The sequence below is a fragment of the Melanostigma gelatinosum genome (genome assembly GCF_949748355.1).
Source record: "Melanostigma gelatinosum genome assembly, chromosome: 17".
NCBI lineage: Eukaryota > Metazoa > Chordata > Actinopteri > Perciformes > Zoarcidae > Melanostigma > Melanostigma gelatinosum.
The window spans coordinates 1,059,580-1,082,580 of NC_136650.1; the positions used below are offsets into that span (position 1 = coordinate 1,059,580).

The 23,001-nt window shown below is 42.8% G+C and overlaps 1 protein-coding gene across 1 annotated transcript in view; it reads right to left on the bottom strand.

The window, feature by feature from the left end:
- Positions 1-4,448: 4,448 nt before the first annotated feature.
- The window catches only part of nxph1 (neurexophilin 1), a gene marked incomplete at both ends in the record, with an annotated part of 50,711 nt that continues 32,158 nt past the window's right edge, over positions 4,449-23,001 (bottom strand). Inside the window, one exon of the mRNA XM_079288490.1 lies at positions 4,449-5,204. Coding sequence (XP_079144616.1) covers positions 4,449-5,204 — 756 coding nt within the window. The remainder of the gene's footprint in view (positions 5,205-23,001) is intronic.

Below are 23,001 nucleotides of genomic sequence, written 5' to 3' on the forward strand. Positions count from 1 at the left end.
AGTGTTGTAACGTTAAGGATGGCCTCTTAGCGAGGTGAAGGGCATTACCATGGTTTTGCGCTTGACGCAGTCTTGGAGAGGGAGTAGTAAGTGGAGGGGTATTCAGTTAGTAACCAAGCCACTAGATGCCACCAAATCCTGCATACTGGATCTCTAAGCTGCTTCTAAAAACATCCTTACAGGCCTTTTTATGGATCCCATCACATAGATGTCACATGTTTGTTTGTTCTAGTTTGGGCTGTCTCTCATTGTTCTGTTTATTGTCATAAATTTTTACCGAATCCATTTATATGTTGTGTGTGTGTGTGAGTGTGTGTGTGTGTGAGAATCATTTTGAAGCTTTTCTTACTTTCCATTCGCGGTGCAACGGATCATAAAACTTAATGGAAAACGGTTTGGATCGTATCGCGGATCAGAGTCACAGATCGGATCAAAAATCAGATCAGCACAAAAGAAAAAAGGGAGCAACTATAACTTTTAGAGATCCCTGATCATGTTTTTTTTGCCACTGATACTAATTGTTGATCATTGATGATCCATATTGGCAGATACAGATCGCTTTGTTGTTTGATTACAGAAGCTGTCTACACGGCTCCATCCATCCCAAAAATCATTTCAACCGCTCAGAAGTCAGTGTGAACCATCAACAGTTCTAAATGTTATCCCTTTGCTTTGTTATAGTGATCTATAGCGGGGTTTTCTTCATTAAAACAGTTTAAATGATAATAAATAAAATATTGTATTTTTTTGGATTAAAACAAATCTTGTCGTTAGTAGTTTTGATGATGTATTGTAATCTGTTTAGAGCCAGTGTAAACAGCTCATAATTCATCTCTAATATCTATTTATGTTGCTGTGAAAACATCTCCTTCAAACTACTGGGTTTATTCAAGTTTCTCACCAACCCTACATCTGATGAGATCACATGTGAACACATTGTGATAACGTTATAATTTACCTCCACCCAACACTCATTTTTTACTAAGAAGAGCCTGAACGCATCATAACGGAACCTTGATTCATTAGCCGTTAGCGGTGCTGCTAACATTACCAGCTCCCCTGTCAATGTAAACACAGATTGGTTGTTTACAATGTAACATAATCAGAGACTAGAAAAGCATGAACGCCGATGTCCTGATCACATATTTTACCGAACAATCGTCAGTAAAACTTTATTTCACACTGTGATGGTTAACCTTAGACTGTGTAAATAATTCCACAGTTCACATGCATGTCGAACCATGAGGGGCAGGCGTCCGTTATACCAATCTATCCCTCATACCCCTACCACCATTCAAGTGGCCAAACCCTAACTGCACCTTAAACTTGATTTCATTTCCAAAACCAGGTTTTCTTTACCTATCATTAGCATACCTCATTTGCTTTGCACATATATTGTAAAGCATTTTCAAGTGTGGGAAGAATTGTTGCATTTTTGTAGAATCATCCAATAAAAATGTTATATAGATAGCAGAAATACGGGGGTTCTCAGGGTGACAGAACCCCCAACTTAACACAGAGGACACCGCTGAAGACATAAAATGAAATTTTGTATGTTACCAACTGAGTGAATGGGCATTATCAGTGGTTATCAATAGCATTCTGATGCTTCAGAAGGGCCAAACTGCACCCACCACGTTGAAGAGTGGAAACAAAACTTAACATTGTGAATTGAAACAAAGAAAGGTTTAGGCAACAACACCACTTGGTTCGGTTTTGGAAAAGATCATGGTTTGGGTCAAAAGAACCAAGTTTGTTACCTATAGCTTACGGCATTAGTTAAGTATGTAAGTTACATAACAAAAGTATGGTCAAAATATGGTGTTACACTGAACCCAAACAGCGACCTCCTGGGTGAAAACTAGTGGTGTCACGGATCATGGATCGATCCGTGATCCGTTCGGATCAGCCCTCACGGTTCGGATCACTTGTGAACCGCGGATCAATCGAGTATTTATTTATTTATTTTTGACAGCGTAATCATCATAGTGTGTAATAAAGTTTTACTGCTGCTGTTCATTTTCAAGTAACAAGTCCCCGAATATCAATGCAGAGGGTCAGTGAACAGATATAAAGCAGTAGCGTGTTCACGTGACCGGAGCAGCTTAGAAGCATTTAACGGTGAAGTCATGGCGAGCGGAGGAACGTCAGAAGAACGTAATTTAAGTCGCAAGTTTGGGAACATTTTGTCTTCCCTGTAACGTACAATGACGGATGAGGGTGGTGGACGAAACCGTTACGGTATGTCGGCGTTATTTAAAGAGAGACACACGACAACGGCAAAACATCGGCATGTCCACACATATGAAGAGACACCATCCCGTCTGTCAGCGACGGGGGACACTCCGGTGTAGAAAACAAAGGATTTCTAAATCTGGTTAAAATGCTTGAGCCAAGCTACGAAATCCACTCATGCACCCACTTCAGTGTGAAGCTGTTCCAGGCCTCTATGAGAAGGAAAAGACTGTAGAGACCGCTTTCACCACGGCGGAGTGATTCTTAGTCCGGCGCTGTAGACACGCCCCCTCTGTGAGAGTCACACACACACACCTGGGGCAGGTGCTGTAGACACGCCCCCTCTGTGAGCATCACACAGACACACACCTGGGGCAGGTGCTGACAGAAGTATCAGAGTGAAGCTAGACAGGCCCAATAATATTCCAGTCACCACAGAAAGGTCGACCCTCTCCCCAGACAATGGAGATATTCTCATCTTTTTGAAAATAATGTCACAGTAATGGTAAACATCATTGTGTATTTGAATGACATAACCTGACAGGAAGTAAACATAGACCCAAGTTGTTGCCGTGCAGTTCAGTGTAAACAGTGGAAGCTAGCTCACGAGCTGTTTCTTTCTTTCAATATTGATGAACGGACGAGGATATCAGAATTGAGTATTCTTGAATGTTTTATTTTTATTTATTTATTTAATTTAGTTTCAAATTGGACATCTTCAATATTTTTGTTTTCATGTAAGACTATAGCCCAAAGTTCTTTGCTTTAAGTGTTCTTGAAGTTCTTTAATTAATAAATGGAAAGCAAAGTTATATTTGTCTCCTCCCCTTTTCTTTGTTGATCCGAAAAATGATCCGAACCGTGACTCCTGAACCGTGATCCGAACCGAACCGTGAGGTTTGTGATCCGTGACACCCCGAGTGAAAACCCTGTTTTATTTGAACCATTCATCCCCCCGACCTTCTGCCAACTAGTGGCTGCTCAAATCAAACTGGACTTTTAGTCCTGTACATGTAATAAAGTATTTTAACCATCCACAGCACAACACAGAAAGAACCCACACATACCAGCATCCAATTGATAAAATGTACTGTTGTTTAATTCATATGGACGTCTCCAACCCCAACCCCCCCCCCAACCAACAAATAAAGAACATTTCAATGAATACTTTTAATATATCTTGTCAGTTTACAGCTTCTGTACAGGATTGCTGATTTCAAGAAATTCACAACTAGGGCAGCAACATCATTTTCTTTGTTAGAACAAGCATAAATGGAGTGAACAATAGGACTTAGCAGGTTGTTGTGAACACACAGCTCATGAGGGGGGGGGTATGTACAGAAGCAGCGCAATTGGGATATTCTATGTACAATACAAACCATTCATACAAATTAGGCTCTAAGATATAGAATTCAATACATTACATTTGATATATTAAGTGACAATGAGCAAGCCCCATCCCCAAAAACGACCCGCTGATCAATCAGTCAGAGTAACCAGACATGCAATCAGCTGAGAATGAGCCAATCACCCGACAAACTCAACATCTAGCTGTACTAGCAGGAACAGTGGCAACAGCTGAAGATTGACAGTGTTACAGTCTGAGCGCATTAACGCATTTTCTCTTCCAACTTGAGGGGGAAGCCTGCTCAGATCTAGCTCACCCCTATATAGGTAAGACCACCTTACATCGCTAAAAGCATCATCATATGCACATTAAAATCTGCACTGTCCTCCTCAGCTGCCTTGCAGGTTTATTAAAAAGGAGTTTTTTAAATTATTTTTTATTCTTTTTAGATGAAGAATTCATTTTGTTTTCCAGTTATGCAGGATAAACTGCAGAGCACAGCATAGCACAGCAGGGGTGAACAGTCCATATGTTGTTGACCAGGGTTATATGCTAAAAGAGGAAAGCAAAGTTGTAAACATCAAGTTTGAAAAGAAGTGTGAACTAAAAATATAGCAAACATCAAAGGGCAGAGTTTAAAAGTGATCCCAAGAGGACCAGAAAGCCCTGCTATTCACACAACAGTGACAAAACATAATTCAGGAACAAAATTCTAACTGCTAATCATCATTGTAATCACAGAGTTCTTCAGGTCATTTTAAGCACTTCACAGTCTTATATATATAACATACACATTTCTCTGGGAAGCCGCAGTCTGTGCTCCACTCGTCCACTTTTCTGTGTATGAGACCATAATATGAGAACATCAGCCGGAAGGGAAGTAGGGAGTATCACTGTGGTAGTTATAGTCTGGGCAAACTTTCTGCACCAGTTTGTAGTCGGTGCTGTAGAAGGAAATGAAGATGCAGATGACTTTGAAAGGTTTGGAGCAGAGCCAGGAGACGTGGCTCTGGGTCTGCTCCTGGTAGCAGGTCTTGGATGGGTCGAAGTTGCAGAGTGTGTTCTTGGCACCCTTCTCCACCTTCTCGTACTCTATGCGGCAGTTGAAGGACTTTGAGTCCTTTGCGTCGATGACGGACTGCTGAGCAGCCACGTCGAACTCCACTATCTTGGTTGGAGGTACCAAGCTGACGGACACGTTGCCCTGGCCTGTGGAGTTGTGGCGGAAGTATACACTGAAGGTGCCGTTGCCGTGATCCACGATCTTACCGGTGATCAGCAGGTTGAGTTTGACCGTCTTGATGTTAGAGTGGAAGTCCCCCCAGCCAAACATCTTCTTGAACTTCCCCGTCTTAACCATTGGCCGCCGTTTAGCACGCGGCCGTGAGTCCTGCAAGTCTGTGGTGTTCCTCAGCCAGTCCCACAGGTCCTGCTCAGAGTAGGGCTCTGGAGTATCATAGCGAAGGTCCAATGCTGTGCTGTTCTCTTTGCCATGTAGAGTCTGTGACAGCAGCCTACTGATGGACATGTCCTTACTGCTTCCTGTCCATATATGCTTTAGTGTGGATTTGGGGCTTCCTGACTTGACAATGTCCGACTTTGAGGCGTGGCCACTTTTAACCTGGGAAAGAGAGAAAAAACATCTGGTTGGCCACATATCTCTTTGACTCTAGTTTTCTGGAATTGTAATTTAGTATTTAATATTGGTGAAATAAAGATATTTTTCAGTTCTAATTGATCAACTTCAATACATTGCTAGTGTAACCTGTAGTTGCAGGGCAGCAGAACATGAAAATGAAAACACAATTTAAGAAATATGGAGAGTAAAACTGTTCAAAATAATTTAATGATGAATACAAATGTAGCTCTAATTTTCTCACCATGAAATGATCAAGGAAATAATTAGGGAAAATGCTTTGCATTGCTTTGCTTGACTCTTAAATGCCTTTTGCTGGCACATTACTGTTATTAAGTTACTTTCTCCAACTGTACATGAGTGGAAAAGCATAAAAAAGCAAGAGTGTCCATTATGTCGTGTGCATTCATGTGCTTCCTTGTTTGGGTTTTAGTTGAGTACAACACATAACCAAGACTTCAACGTAGTGCCACCGGTGAACAAACACTCCACAGAGTAACCTTTTGATTCTCATCATCCTCTCATCATCCTCCGACCATCAATCTGAGTAAAAGTCTAATCAGATACTATCAGTGAAACACCTTTTAAAGGACACTTCTTGAATTAGTTAAACAAACCAATAACCAATTTCCTTACACCTCATATACCAACCGTTCCCATTCCCAACACGTCACCTACGGAAGCTTGGACAGGACCACTTGGCGACACTTAGGTTTAGGCAACAAACATTGTGCGTATGTGACGTAACTTAAGGACTTTAAGTTAAGTACTTGCGTAACTTAAACGAATTGCACACGGGACACAAACAGCAGGTGGAACTCCTGGGTTTGTTTGATCCATCCACCTCGGTCCTACGCCCTACACGGACTTTGTCACTCTTTATATTACTTTGCGCACGTTGTTCTGAGCATGTTTGCATCGAAGTTACTTAAAAGCCCTGTGCATCTCATACAGCCGCTTAAGGGTGCCGTGTGCGTTGGTATCAGATGCCAATAGGCTTTATTTGACGCCCTGGGAATGAGACCGGACTAAATATACACACCTAATATCAAGTACCAAGTCCACACTGGTCATAGGTGAAGGCACTATAACAAAGGCTTACATGATGCTTTTCTGTTAAGTAATTCACAATCCCAGGGCCACTAGCTTCACCTTCCACAATGTCTTGTGTATAATGTTGAATAATTCTGTGGAATTTCAAGCAGGTGGGTGGGAAGGAGTTCTTAGTTCAAGGCCCTAGAAAGGTTTGAGCCGGCCCCGCCAATACAGGAACGTACTTCTGTATCAGGTGAAAGGACGTGTCATGAGATATTACTTCCCTATATCATCTATATCAATTCAGGAAATATTGACTTTTACATTCAAGCATGTCGTGTTCCACTAAATTGACCAATCAAATGTATTCCATGGGGGGATAGAGAGATCAATCTTTGCTGCGAGCTTCAATTTTTGAATGGTGACAGAAGACAGCTCCACATTGGGAATTATAGTGAAGCAAGCCGCATAAGAAAGAGAATACAGCAGACAAGGTAAAACATATTGTTCCCATATCCTCCCTCTGACGAACAGAGGGCGTATCCGCTGGATCACACAGATACACAGAGTGGTTGTTCAGGGGTTAAAGAGTGGACTATTAACTAAAGAGTGCTCCCTGAATTGAAGATTGATGAACCCGAGGGTTTTTACTATTTAGCGCCGATGAGCAGAATTAGGCTCATTCAGGCCCCGGTGGACGTCTGTGACATTGATTGCCTGATTTCTACTGTAAAAGTGACAGCAGATCCGTCTTGCTGAGGTTTTTACATTTTGTGGCTTGCCCCCAGGATCGATACTTGGAAAATAAGGTTTTGCTACCAATCAGTTTGAATTGAATTGCCTCTCATCGCGTCTTTCAACACCATAAAGGCATACAGAAAGCTTTGAGAGGACTCTGAGTTTTAGATTAAAGCTGATGAAAAATATGTTTAATCATTTGATTTGAACAGTGATTATGTTGAACTACTTCTGCTCTTGGCCCAAATTGTAACTGTAATTTCTGCACATTAAAGAAGAATGTCTTTTTTGAAGAATTGTGTGTATTTTGTGTATGTCTCTTTTCTTTCTTGTTGGTCTGTTGGTAGGTCAGTCGACCGGCCCAACAAGCTGAAATATCTCTTAGATTATGCAATGTTTTCTGAGAGAAATGAATGGTTCCCTGTAGGTTATCATTCGACTTTTCTTCTACCGATACCATGAGGTTAACATTTGTGGTTCAGAATGAAATTGTCTGTTAATTGCATGATAATCATCATACAAGCTATTCAACTGATGTTTTCATTTTAAACATCAATGTGGAAACAGAAACGAGTGATGGCCTATTAGTGCCACTGCCATGCATAAAGATACCTGTTATCTTTCATACAATACTGAACTATTTAAATAATGGACACATTCATGTTTAGAGAAAATATGTTTTCGCGGACCCCCTGTTGAGGACTTCTGCTCTAATGCAACCATGAGGTTGACAGTTAAGATTTCTTTGGAGAAAATGTGCAAACTCTTGGTTGGATTGCAGTGAACTTTTGTACAAATCTCAAGGTAATGCATGGAAATGCATTCTGCCCTGCCGTTCGTTCACGTCAACGTAAAATATGCTTAGTTGGCATAAAAAAACGAATTGCGTTCTGGTAACGCAATAACTGTCGTCAATTAGATTAATATTAATAATTAGATGAATGATTTTAACAAATCAAAACATAGTAAATATTATTCCTGCTAATCGTCAACATGCTAGAAGTATCATTATGGGCATGTTAGCATTTAGCCCAAAGTACCATTGAGCAGTTCACAGAAATGAATGCTGCATTACGTCCATGCTTTCAACCTCTTGTCTGGTTTTGGCTACCAATACTGGTTTTATGGGATTGATACAAAGAAAGGGACCTGAGTCATGGTATGGACACACTCTGCCTTTACATATTACACCCAGACCTAATGTGCACTAAGTAGACTGTTAAATATAAACAAGTAACCCCCTTGGACAATGTGTTCTACATTAGACTTGAGGAAAATCAAAAGGGAAGAAACAAACAGAAGCTGACTGAAGTTAACAGCCCACTCTGTGGAGCTGAAGAGGGTCTCAGGGGATCTATCTTTAGCCTCAAGGGTTAAACTCAGAGAGCACTTTGCTGCGTGAGGCAGATACACTCAGCAATCATTTCCTATTCAAACAGGTGAGGTGGTTTCTTATACTGAAGGTGGTGGGGGATGAGGATTACGTTGCAATGGATTTATAGTAATGTTCCTGCTTATGAAGAGGATCTGGTAAAGTCCCTTTTCTCACAGTGGATTCAATGGAATTGGTTAAAAAACGAACATAAAAACAGAAGACAACGCTTCAGATGCAGTTGCTTTGAGGGGACTAGTCATTTTCTTTTCCATCTCCCAACTTAATCCTCACTGATATACAGTCCTTGCACATGTAGTCAGCTGTAGAAAACAACACAAACACTCTGATACAAGCAGCATCAGACCTTATTACATCTGATCTTAACCGACAGTGGTAGATGATTTCAATCTTCTAGTTATTAAGTAAGTAGAAGCTTGAAGGTGCATAACACCAGATTGGAGCCTTTTGATTGCCTCTCAATGGCTCTCAACATGGCGATGCCTGAGCTGGTGGCTCGTAGCTAACTGTGTCAACTGCACTAAGAGTACGAAATACGGCAAATGTGCTGACAGACATAACAGGGTTTACCTGAGGGGGAATCGAAGGGTGGGCGCTACACTTCAGCAACAAAGCGGTCGGTGTTGAGTTGTGATCACTATCCGGGCAGAGCGGCTGCCGTGAGTTAACTAAGTTGGACACACTAACGTAGATTGATGGTCACGCACAGCCGGCCCGGCTTTAAGTAAAAGCTAGGAGAAGCACATTTAAGAACACACTCAGAGGGAGTGCCACTTTATTCTCTGCTCAGCTAAGCATTACTCCACTTCATCTTTACATAGCAAATAGTTGTTTCCCACTATATTAATGATCTAAATGTCTTAATTTGCTCTTTTAACATAACATTTGTTCGGTACAACAGGGGCAGTTTAACTTGCTGTGGTGTGAAGATAAACTCTGGTAGGGCTGGGTGCTATGAGGATACTGTGTATTGTGTATTTCATCAAATTATATAAAAATGTCCATTGTTCATATTCCTTCTATATTGTTTCGTTGCATCTTTGCAGCAACACCGAATACAAATGAATAAGGACTTAAACCAGCACAAGACTACTCTCTAACCTCAGTTGTTATAACCAATGATATAATAGTCTGTGAGGGTGTGGAGGCTATATACACCTGACAGGCTGTTGATTCAGCCCAACATGTGTATGCATACATTTGAATGGGTCTCAATTTCTGCCACCTGTAAAATGCACCAATCAGCTGTCTTTGATTTATATATTACAATTACTGTCCCCTTAGTTGAGATAAGATACAGGTGAGGCCTGTTTCATTCAGTTGAAACTGCTCAGTTCCATTTTGGACTAAGTTCTCAATAAAATATAATAAAATGGTATTTAATTCACACAGGATTATACAAAAAGCTTTACCATGTGGTTGATTCAAATGACTTAATTTATTGATTTACCAGAAAACAGACAACAACAGACGGTACATGCAGATAAACGGCCTCCCTCTGTGCCGCCTGTTGGCACACACCCGCCGGCAAAACGCTGTTTATGCGTCATCTGTTGACGTTCATCTGCATGTACTGCCAACGCTGCAGTGACACAGAGCAGGGGTTAGGGTTGGGTTTAGTTAAGAGCGGGGCCCTCCTAAGAGGGCCACGGGCACAAGGGGGCCCTCGTTAGGGGTTAGGGTTAGGGGGTTAGTGGGGATGTGTGGATAGTTAAATGTGTGGAGAAAAACTGATACAGATTTATTTTCAGGAATATCACCAGACACCCAGTTTGTAACACTGCAGATATATAAATATTGTAATACTTTCATCAGTGGGCCATACGCTTGATCAGCTTTGTGTTACCTCATTCAGTGATAGGTAGTGACTTAACAGACATTTATTGAAATGCTAATCTTCGAAATTGCCACTTTAAGCTTGTCAAAGTCAATTGAGCAGATGAAGCATTCTGTCTATTTATATTCTCGAATAGCTATTCTGGTTTTGTGTGTAACAGTATTCTTGAATTCAATGAAAGATGTTCTGGGAATTCCCACCACTCTGTCCCTGAAGACACTGATACTGATATATTAATGTTGAAAAATGTTACACGTGTCTTCATCCAAACTATTTGCAGTAATAGCATACAACATCCACAGAGCATGAAGCAGTGGCTGTTTATCTGTATTCATTGTTTGGCGTCTCCAGTGGGTGGACTCTATGTGCAGCGCATACACACATGTTTATCTGTGCAGTTCTCAGGCCCAGGCATCCTCCAGCATGTTTCGGGCCAATGGCCAGTGGGTCTGCTGGACCCTGGAGCTGCCAGCTGTCGTGCGTTCACCTAAGGGAACGGTGCATCTGGTAAACATGGCCTTGCAGATACCTGCCTGCCAGCCAGACAGCCAGTTGGTTGCCCCCCAGGCAAGCACGACTACTGGCCGAGGCAGGCAGCAGCGTCTTTGTCTGTTCTATTCAGTCCAGACATGGTTTCTAGGGACGGCTTTTGCAAATCCTGATATATCGGATAACGGTCTTCACTTTGGCAGTATTGTGTCTGTCCATATTAAATAAACCCTCAACACATCAAGACTTAAGCTGGACCCATACTGTGGAGTTAAAGTCATATAAAATGAAGATAATATATATGTTATGTGGCAGCATGATTCACTATTCATAGATTATGAATATGTATTTAAAAACCGGGCTTGTTAATTGCCTTGCTATTGCTGTTTTTATTTCTAATGTAGACAATGATTATATGTGGGGCCATCTTGTCCCTAAACGTTGGAGCGACTGCAGTGCTTACATTTGACCAGTCAGTACTGGCACAGTTCCAGTACAGGAACTCACTCATGCACTTACTGATACATGCGTAGCATACAGGTACACATCCATCCACCAGACAAGCCCAGAGAAATGTGCTGCTGTTCTGCTGTTTACTGCTGTGACATGTGACCGAGTCCTGCCAGACAGCTGCTGGGGAAACTGGCCTCTTTCACCGCTGGAATCCTGAACCGGTAGATGGTCTGCTGTCCTGAAGCTAAGGCAGCAGGTTGCGTCCCCATCTATATTGTTTGGCAGTACTCGTTGCACCACTTAATCACAGTCTAAACTGAAGCAATAAGGGCCTTAACATGACGTCTGCATTATTACACAAACTCAAGGCCTCTTCTTGTAGAAGAGTCCAAGCAAGTCAGGCACAAGACAGTAGTTACATTGTCTAACTGTGACTTTGCACTTTTCATATTTGATGCATGTATAATAAATCATTGTTAAATTATAAAACAATTCTCTCCTGATTGAAATGTATTTGGCTTAACAGTGTGTCAATGTGTACTATGTATTTCAAAGACTTGAGTCCTGTGCGGTTGAATGTATTTCATGTGTATGTTGGAGAGGTCAGCCAGACAGCAGGTGTTCAGTACTGCGTTATGTAAATGCTTTCACGCACTGGCTACAGGCTTCATATCAGTCACTCATAGAGATTCACATGTTTAAATGAGCAAGACCAACAACATATTGAGAATTATTATCTCCAAAAAAGTACAGCGGCCCTTAAATCTGGGTTCACAGCAAGACGGCTGGCAGTCAGTAGCGATGACATTTTACTCTGGTAACGTGTGTGCTGTGCAGGCAGGACAGGGCTAACAAGAGCCTTTGACAAGTTGTGAATTATACTGCGTCTCAAAAGAGTGCAGCAAGAGTGAGGTCTTTCTGTCGGTCAGCCTCAGAAGTTAGCATCGCACTGGTTCCCCTCACAATAATTTATTTTGAGGATTTTGGATGAATTTTGGTGGCAAACAGACGTTTATGATCGTTACATTTCTATGACTTTTGAAGTGTGAATGCAATCGCCAGAAGTAAAAAGTCAAAGTTCGGCTGAATACGAACAACACCATGGTTGCATGACTTCCCGTCACCGCCTCTAAACTAAGTGTTCCAGTGATGACGGTGTCGAGAAGAGTTGAGCTCACGAGAGCTGCCTCGAAAACATGCATACACGATCAGGGGAAGGTCAGGATATAAAAAGCATAAAGCATATACTCAGAAATCAATAGTTAAAGTGTAATCTAAAGATAAAGTGTATGATCGTTACATAACAAATGTTTAATACATAGAGTGATTTAACAAATGTAAACCTGATAATAATAATAAGTGTATCTGAGTATAGTGCAGTCTGAGTGTAGAAAGTACGGAGAAAGAGGAAGTAAGCAGGGTGTTTGCTTCAAGGGATGGGGAAATAATGATGGTTGAGAAGAAAAGACACAAAGCACAATAATGATGAAGGATGAGATCAATAATAATTTTATAAGCAAATGTGTACTAACTAAACTGATTTAACAAATGTAAAAACTGATTAACAAATGTTCTGTGTGACCGGATCTGCGATGTAAGAAAAGTGTTTTGTCAGGATGAGTTGGCAAAAAGAGTAAGGATAGGAACAGATGTTATTGGGTGGGGTTAGGAAAAGACTGTCGCAAGAGATGAGTCATAGAGGCATAATATAGGATAAAGCCTGGACTTGTCCGGACATGTTCAGGACCCAACGCCCTCTCCAGTGGGTGGGGAGATGAGATCATGTATTGAACAGGAGGGGGCCGACCGAGCCCAAATGATGGATAAAAGGAGACGTTTGCAGGCAACACACTGGGATTTCGACACGGGCGCCGTCCAAGTGCGCCGATGAGGAGATACGGACGATTGCAACTGATGTATTGAGGACTTCGTCTCTGTTCACGGAAAGAAGACCGCTGTTCGTGGACAATAAGATTTAAAGACGGAGGTTTCCTCTCCCCACTGCTCGATTCTTAACAACTGAACAACGGAGAAGACGCAGCAGCCCTAGAAAGACTTGGTACTGAGTTTTGTGGACTGTTGGCCGAACTTCGCTGCGAGAGCAGGAGGACCGAGGGTCTGGCCAGACCTTCGCTCCTAACAACTCCAAAAGAACCTTTTCATCGCACCATTGGACATCCAGCTCCAACCGAGCCGTCTCGGCATCTAAAACTAATGAGTATAATCGAAGAAGAAAATTAAAGTAACGAATCAAGTGTAGTAACGTTTTATGTGAGCTGTAGCTTAACCCTTGCAAACTAACTAAATATAACCTGCAATAAATATCTAATCTGCATTTAAAGTAAATTTCTCAAGTGCATTCATTTGCTCAAGTAGTAAAAAGTTCCTCGTGGCAGTAAAAAGTTAAAGCCATTGTATGTCCAACAACTGAGTTCTGTAAGGTTATCCTAGAAGACCGAATCCACTTAACAATCCCTTACGGTTTTAGAAAGAAGTAATCCTAGCCGTTAAAACCTAAACCTGGCATTTACCAAGAGCACGGATCCATAAGAGGGACGCTGCCATAACCGACGCGACTGGTAGGAGCGCCCGGGGTCAGGGTGGCCCCTCGACCGAGTGCACTCAGACCGGAGGAAGCAGGGTAGACGTCGGGAGTAACAGCAGTTAGAAGAGCCAGGCGAGTTCCCTCGCAAGAACACCAGCTCGACAATCTTTTAATAGAGAGCTGAGTCAGTAAGCCCCGTATCGGCCCAGAAGTATCCCAGGATCTAACACCGGTTAATAGTCTCATTTGTTAGCAGCCGCCTTCTCTAAGACACGTAAAAGCTTCTAAACTCACGTGTGGGGTGATTACTGACATATTTTATGTCTTGAACAAAACATTCCAATGCAATCCAAAACCCATTTAAAGAAACATTGACTTTGAGAAGAGGGAACCACAAGTGCACAAATGCTGGCTCATGTCCGGGTCTAGGACTCATTCCTGCAACGTTCTATACGGGTTCTCATCAAACATGTTGCTGTCGTCAACATATATATCACTGTTTTTACACTAACTGCAGCCAAGCAGTGTATTTTGTTCCCTCTAAACAAGAATGTAAGCAATTAATGTTTCCTGAATGAGAAGTCAATCTCAACATCACTTAAAAGAGTAAACCACTTGTTCACCATTGCACTTGTATGCCATTGCCAGAATTGATGCAGCAGGATCAGATGTATCATCGTTCCACACACTCCTCTACCTCGTCAAAACTTTGCCCGTGCATTACACACAATGCGAGCGGACAGTTGGGATTGTGATGTGTAGAGCTAGAGGCTCCTAATGTAACCTGGAGCCTCCAGCTCACAGCAGAGATGATAGGGCCGGAGGTTTTGGTAAACTCAATTCCTTCAAACAATCACAGACTTTCTTCATCTACAGACTTGCAGTCTTCAGCCCCAACCGACACTGTATCAAATGACATCACTTGAGGCAATTTACCAGGCTTCCCACAGCTCCCTCTGGAGCCACACAAGGCTTTCTACAACCTCGGTCACATTGAGCTTTGCATTAAATGAACTGGGTGAGATCAATGAACGGCCAGAAGCAAATGTGTTGTGAAAGTCAAACTTCATTTTGGTATTTTCAAGTAATGTTGTGTATCCTAATTTGTTTTGGTGGCAAGACTCAAACTCAAAACATCATCAAATTAGACAAATTCAAATATTAAAGCACATAAAAGTAAAAAAAAAAGAAAAAAGCACAAAATCAGCAAGGGGGCACACAAAGCCAGACATGATCCCTCACTGGCTTCCCACCTCCCAAAATCAAGCTGCCAAGTAAAACACTGTTTTCTGTGACTCTGCACCACATTGTAAGGCAAATGGAACAAAGCATTAAATCCATCTCAAGTCCTATCTCCAAGAACTTCATGTTTCATTTGGATGCGAGAAGAATCATCCACATAGCTTTACCCTCGGTGCCCTGAACTCTGCTCTTTGTTGAAGGAATCCTGGAAGTTCTATCATTTGTTCTTCTAATTAACTTGTCGCTTTTTGCTGAACACACGGGTATTATTGATGTGGCTTTGTTATTGCCAACAGCTGAAGACTGGGGCAATAAATCAAATAACACTTGCATTGCGATCCATGTTGTGTTGTGAGCTTTATGGTAATTTGCAACTCAGTGACTGGAGAGGAAAATGGGCTGAGAGAGCAGATTGCATTAATTCATACTGTACACACTGTAGTGGTTAGCAACAACTGATAACCCAGGATCGTACTATCAGTAATTATATATTGTTAATTCTAGTTTTACGACAAGCAGACAACAGATTCAAAACAGACCTCATCCCAGGCTGTGGTTCCCAGAGAACCAGCAGGACTTGCACCATCTCATTTGCTTTTTTACTGCCCAGAAGACAGAAGACAGCAGATCTGAGATGAGCTCCAGATTCTCTGCCTCTTTTGAAAATGTCCAATCATCATACTCATGCCAAGGGAGCTGCAGAGCAGGGCTGGAATAAGCTAATCCAAACAATGGGCAAAGAGGTGAATGGTTGGTGGAGGCGGTGACGCATCAGAAGAGACCTCAGACGCCACTGTTGGGGTCTGACCATATGGCTTCAACATGTGCTGTGAACAAAGAGAATCAGGCCTTCACTTTTTCAAGCAAAGGTTTCATCCTGATTTGTAGTTTGATGAGAGCAACCTCTTCACACTAGGGTGTGAATCTCCCCCCCCCCCTAAAAAACTATGGTTCCTGAAGTCACCTGAATGCACCGCTGCAATCTCATTGGCCGAGAGCCAAGAGACCCCAGGACCCCTGTGGTTCAACCACTGTTCTACAAAACTGTCTGCAGATCACACCTCATTGCTTTTTCCCTTCGACCTCCGTCGAACAGGGAGCACACAACGCTCTCTTCGCTCGGACCCCCGTCCAGGCCACAGAAGATCCAGCTTTCCACGCCAGCGCGACGCTGGCCACGCAGGCCACGAGGAAGCAACGGCCTTCTCCCCTCCTCAAACCCTGACAGGTCACGAGCCATTTCGCTGGACGAAACAGACAGTGCTCCACTTTGAGTAAGGCCCCTTCAGCCCGCGAGACGAATCCGCTTCCGCGATCCGTTTTCCGCTTTTTGCTTTCCCCCCCTTTTTTTGTGCACAAACCGGCACAGAGGAGCCCGACGAAGCCTCGCTCCTCTCGTGACCGATGATTCCCGGTAAGACGTGCAGACACGCCGTCTCATCCGAAGTTAACTGTCCTCCCTGCAGCGAGTACAGATCGGACCTGCGTTTGCTCCAGAGCCACGCCAACGGACCGAAGCCGCACCAGCAAAAGCCGTGACACACAGCGCCCGCTACAAGGCCGCGCTGCAAGCAGCCTGCTCCCCCTTCCTGACGAGGAAAAGGGACCACTTTGCCACGAACACACTCCAACGTTGCAACGACGCATCGACAAGTAAGGTTCATGGTATCTGGGCATAGCTTAGCTTAAATTAACTTAAGTTTAATTCAGGCCATTCATTTATACGTTGATATTCCCATGTTTTTGTGTGTTTAAGTTACTGTCGCATTATACGGAGGTATTTACGCAATCATTACCGACCAGAGAAGCTCCGTTACATTGTGTATTAACTGCTATGACTGTTTGCTTGGGATTTATTTTCATTTGTTTGATTACACTTCGTGTGGTGTTCTCTCTTCATTAACTCGACTCTGTGAGTGAGCTGAGGTGCGTGGCTTATCACGGCATAAGTTACCGGCAGTTCAAAGACGACAGCGGTATACTTATGCGTGATAGAACCAGCAAACTCAGGCTCCCTACAACATCACACGCCGAAGTGTGATTCACGTTGAGTTCTCGTTCCTTTTCCTTTTCTTCCTCCTCTCACGTAACACGCACACACAGCTCCTATCTCTGCCTCTGGGGGAAACCCCGTTCAAACGATCGCCTCACAACACACGTGTGCATCGGCACACGTGATTACATACAGCAGTCTCGCCGCCATTTTCTCCGAGTCACTCGACTCCGCCATCTGGTGGTAGTTTAGCTGTAGTATCTTAAGGCCCCTCCCCTTTTGGGCCGCGTCACTCGACGCCGCCATCTTTGTAGTCTTTAGCTGTAGCTTAAAGACTCTCCTTTACACACACACACAGACATACACCCTCATCCATTTTATTCATTCTTTAGTTTAGGCATATAAAATTGTATGATAAAGTTTGTTGGTTGCAATATTAATTGATTTGATCATTTATTATTTTGATTTAATAAACTCTGTTATACTTTAAGGAGCAGGCGTCTGTGATTACTTGTGCATATGTATTTGATGAACCTGTATGTAGTAGCTTTGTGCTCGAACTTAAAAACCTTCACTGTCACTGAATGTATAGTCATACGCAGACTATTGACATTATGAGTGACTACTAATTATGAGACTTAGTTTTATCATTTGGTTGTTGGTCCCTGTTCGCAGGGTGGTGCCCCGTTGTTATTAATAATCATTAATAATTGTTACATACATTAATAATTCTATTGATGTCAAGAATTCAGTTTCTTAAATGCTGATAACCCAAACACGCTCCTTTACGTTCCCAACACCACCCACGTCAAAGCCGTCGAATATGGTTGACTTTAAGCCTTCATATCATTTGAACCGCCAAAGAGGTCCAGTTACAGTCTATGATGCTCATAATCAATGAGTTGTTGTTGCAGGAGCGATGAATAACTTAGTAAAGTGCCACCTGTAGTGCTAATAATGGCTAATAATCGTGGAGTACCTGGATCAACTGATATTATAATCACTATTTTGTGTTTTTGGAACCAGACGTTGCACAAGAGGTTGGACCTAAGTGCAACCAAACACTGAATTAGACATTTTTAGACGACCAAAAGGAAAATACACTGAAAGGTTTAAAGTTCTGAGACGAAGACACTAAGACCGGAAAACGCAGCCACACCCAGAAATACAATCTGGTTGATCAGGATATTTACGAAATGAACGTTATGCTGAAGTGAAGAAGACTTGAAACAAGTGTTTTCGAAAAAAATCAAGCACCCAGGAAGAGCGGCAGGCATTGCGGTTGTAAAGTGCACCAACAGCAGAAGAGAGTTAGTTTTCCTTTCACCGGTTCATGTGAACGTGGCTGGAGCGAGGGAGGGAGGCGGGCTTAAAGGATACACTAGTGCGCTTGCTCTATGGGCCCATAAATGCTGAAGATCGCTGTCAGATCCAGGTAACTTTATACTAGGAGGTCTAACTTGTCTTGCTTCATGGGCCACCTTTTATAGGACTAACTGGGGATGATTTATCCAGTTCTCTTTATAAAAAACAGACTAAGTTACTTTGAATGGTTGTTTTTTCACATTTTCTGTCAAATTTGACACCAGATTTGGTTCATATTTGTGGTTGTGTATCGATGAAGCCCTCTGCCTCTTGTATTGGTTTGCTAAAGGCAACGTTTACACCCCTGGTCTGTTGGTGCTGGACAGCAAGTTGTTTCTGTTAGTACTGCACAAAATAGAAGTAATATTGCACACCATTAAGTACATTGAATATAACTGCCATTCGAGTACCTTCCAGGGGCTTGGGAGTGTGATTGTGTAGTGTGTTTTGCATATGGAAGAGTTGTGGCTTCAAGCAGCAGTGTGCATTGACGGAAGCTGCAAAAAAGGTCAAAAATCTGGTTGGGCTGCCAAACAAATATGGCATGTGGGAAGGACGTTTGTGGTTAACACAGATCACAAACTTTCCTCTGATGTGCTTTCTGCTCAGCTACATTGAGCCGCACATTCAGACATGACCAAGGCATCCAGAGGCTGTCTGCAGTCCCTGTGTCCACGTCTCATGAAGTGTTCCTCAGAGAGAATAAACCACGAGACACGGTCACTAACAGCTACCAACACCCACAACACCCAGTATGAGATAAACCATTAGTGCTTGGCCCCTAAGTGCCGCTGGAATAGCACGGTTTGCCCATGTGCTGGAGCTGCCTAATGGTCATGTAAGCAGGCGGTTAGACACATCATTAGAGCAGATGTTCTGGCTCTGCGTGCATGCAAAGGTGCAGACTGTGTGTTTCACTCTCTTCTTCTTTCTTTCTTATTTGTAAGCATGTGCATAATTCAGCTCATATGAATATTGACTTTGAAATCAAACCATACCAATGATTTCTAGTTAAATGAGGCTGATATATTTAGAATTGTATTAAAGAGACCAGATATCTGAAGCACTTGCACCCAGATGACACAGTGTATTTCATGTTTGCCTTAAAAGTGCTGGACTGAACAAACAAGCAGAACAAAGGTAAAGAAAGAATGGGTGATTAATAATGAATGTGAGACAGGCTGTGTGCAAACGGTGACGCAGGAGGAGAGTTCATCCTGTACAGAACATAGATGTCTTCAATAAATGTCATCACAATCGTTCCATTCGATTACAATGGTCGTGTTTAAGTAGTTTGAGCCTGTTGATGGCGTTAGAGGAAATGTCACCACATAGATTTTATGAATAGATGGACCATGCGTCTCCCACTGTACAGAGCTTATGCCAAGATACCTCGGACACAGGATCTGCCAGAGTCTGTGCAGTGGTGATCAGTGATCTGCTGCCCGACCCAATCACCAGCACGGCCACAACTCCATCGTAAGAGACAATCGCAGCTGTCAATCACGACGTCACTCCCCCTTTGAACAGCATCAAATAACTAATGAAACCAGTTATCAGAAAAACAAACACTTGAACATACATCAGCGTGAGAATAACTACCCAAAGAGACAGAAACCATCTTTGAGAACAATGTATTTGACGTGTCTTTTGATTGACCGTGTCCTATCCGCTATCATGGAGGTGGGTAGCTGTCATGTTGTCCATCTTTATGTCCCGTCTATGGGAGGTCATGAAGGTTATTATGATTCATCTGGAGAGCAAAGCCACGCCTCTTTTACTCATGACATTACAGACACACTACAGAGTAGTGCAGACAAAGTCCCATTCCTCTGTCCAACCAATGATGTGGCACATCAGCACCAGCTGTGCAGGCCTGCTGTGTTTGTGATGTTGTCATTATTGATCTTCTGTGACTGAGTACGTTTGATTGTTGAAATGATTGATCCATAAACACATGGATCTGCACCATAAAAACACGAATAATTATATCTACATATATGTATGCTATGTGGACTGTTTACATAATCTTACTATTGCATTCTATGTTATAACTTGTCTGGGGTTTGATGAGGTGAACTGTATAAAATAAGCTGTGTCTGTGCTGCACTCCCATCACAGACACACAGAAGCATCTCTCTCTTTCTCTGAGTGATACTCAAACCTATTGTTCCACAGAAGTTGCTTCGGTTTGTGTTTTCTCCTCTTCACAGGATATTTAAAGGAGCAAACTCCATCTACTGGAGAAGAAGAAGCTGGGCAGTAGGCTACACCTCAAGTTACAATTATTTGATCAAACAACTCTTACCACGGTCAAGAGTAAATGTTGTTCCATGTACAGCAGATGCTTGAATTTAACTTGACAATCAAACTCACGAGGGAGATAACCGTGTAATGAGAATAATTAACTTTAACAAACACTGTGTAATTCATTCTTGGTTCACATGAAATCTATGGATTCTAGTTAAAGCTCTGATTGGTCCTCACTCTCATTGTCTTGGTGTTTACCAGCTTGAGATTCTGGCTGGTGGATTTCAGAAGCTAATATGTCCCGAGGTACCATAAATCAAAGCCGGCTTTATTTTGTCAGCATGCAGATGGCCCAAATACACAACTCACCCCAAAGAAGACCCGAGGAGGGGAGCTAGGAGGAGAAGTGTTTGGAGAGGAGAGGGCACCTGTTCGCCTGTCATATCCGCAGCTCTTCTGATCAGCGGCTCCAGCTTCCCCCTGAGCTGTTTCCATGCTGAATTAATGATGGCAAACAAAGCCAAAGCCTCCTCACAGCCCCTTTGTGAGTTCATTCTCTTTCCACTTTGGTCCCTCTCAACGAATCTTCAGTGTCACACTTAATGAGATTTCCAGTTTGTAAAGTAAGTGGAGCAATAACTCCCCCAGCACTCGCCGCTGTCTCCACTCCCACCAGCGCCTCCAATGCTTAAGCAACCTCTTCTGCACCTCCTGTCGATTCCTCCTCTCGGTAAAAGACGCATCATGAGGGATTATTACTTATACAAATCGCATTGAATTATTCACACTCCAAAACGCGCAGCTGAAAGTACAGTATGCATGTAATGTGTGGCGTTATTTGCTTCATTATTCATAATGAGCCGTTTCTGCAGCTTCGCCAGACCATGAGCCATGAAACATCATGGAAATGAGATAAATATGCATATCGACATGAATTCAAAAAGGAATGAACTGTTCATTTTGTTGCCGTTTGCAAAGGCTACTTTATTTCATGTAATTCGTTTGATTAGTGTGGTGCTAAATATAATCTTTCAGGCTACTGAGAGGATCTATTGGAGAGCAACACATGAGCATTTTGACTTCTGTGAATAGAGGTGTTGCCTTTGACCTGCTGCTCTTCTCCCCGCTCGCTGTCTTCAAGATGTACTTCGTAGCTGATTGATTTACTTCAGCTCAGCCTGGTGTCTGGTCTCAACATATTGTTGGAATCTGACGATATGGCTTCGACATGTGCTGTGGAACAAAGAGAGAGTCAGGCCTTCCCTTTTGCAAGCAAAGGTTTCATCCTGATTGTAGTTTGATGAGCACCAAACCCCCTCTGAAGGAAGTTCACATTCGGGTGTGAGTTTCCTCCCCCCCAAAAACTATGGGTTCCTGAAGTTACCTGAAAGCACCGCTGCAATCTCATTGGCCAAGGGCCAAGACAGCACCAGAACCCCTGTGGTTCAGCAACCGTTCTACAAAACTCCTGCAGCCCCCACCTCAATGCTTTTTCCACCGATCCCTCCGGGGGTAGCAGGAGGCACACCAACGTTGCTCCTCTTTTTAACCAAAATCCTAGGTTTCACAGTTATATTCGCTGGCCGAATTCACCAAACTGTCTATTTTATCTTTGCTCGTATCCACGAAGCGAACCCTTTTAATCCTGCAGAAGTGAAGAAGCAAGACTTCTTCAGAAAGAGAGAGAGAGCTTCCCTCTCCACTCTCCACTAAGCGCGCGCACACACACACACACACACACACACACACACACACACACACACACACACACACACACACACACACACACACACACACACACACACACAGAGCTTGTTGATCAAACACTTTGCTGTGGGATTAGTGTAATTATTTTGATGAGTAATTTCGCATTAGTCTAATTCACAAGTCTGTTCAGTACATCAGGGAAGTGTTCAGAGTTTTCTCCTCACTCAAAACACACACTCTTCACTACAGAACGCATTCTAGCCTCCACTTGCATTAAGATTCATCAAGTACCAACAACTACACTCTATGGGAGCCCGTCAGAGGGAAAGGCATGCCACCATTCCACAGTTTCAACACATCCAAGTCTCCAACGTTTACATTTCCTTCAGCTTGATAACAGTATATATTTTAGACTTTTTTGCCTGTGTTTTGCCTGTATGGAAAGGGTTCATACAGAATCATGCATGCCAGCAGTAGAGGGTTGATAACGGTAGTTTCCTTAGACTGACCCTCCTCCTCATCCCCCCGTGTCAAACCGCACACTTCTTCTCAGACCCTGAGATATGCAAAATATATATTCAGCAATATGATAGGGACCAGTCTGATGCTTTATTTGATTTGCTCTTACACACGTAATGAAGTTTGTTCTTCTCTGTAGAGCAGAAAGTTGAGAGCTAAATTGAGAGTGCGCTGGCGCTGACCTGGGGTCTGTCTGGGGATGGGGAGTAACAGCAA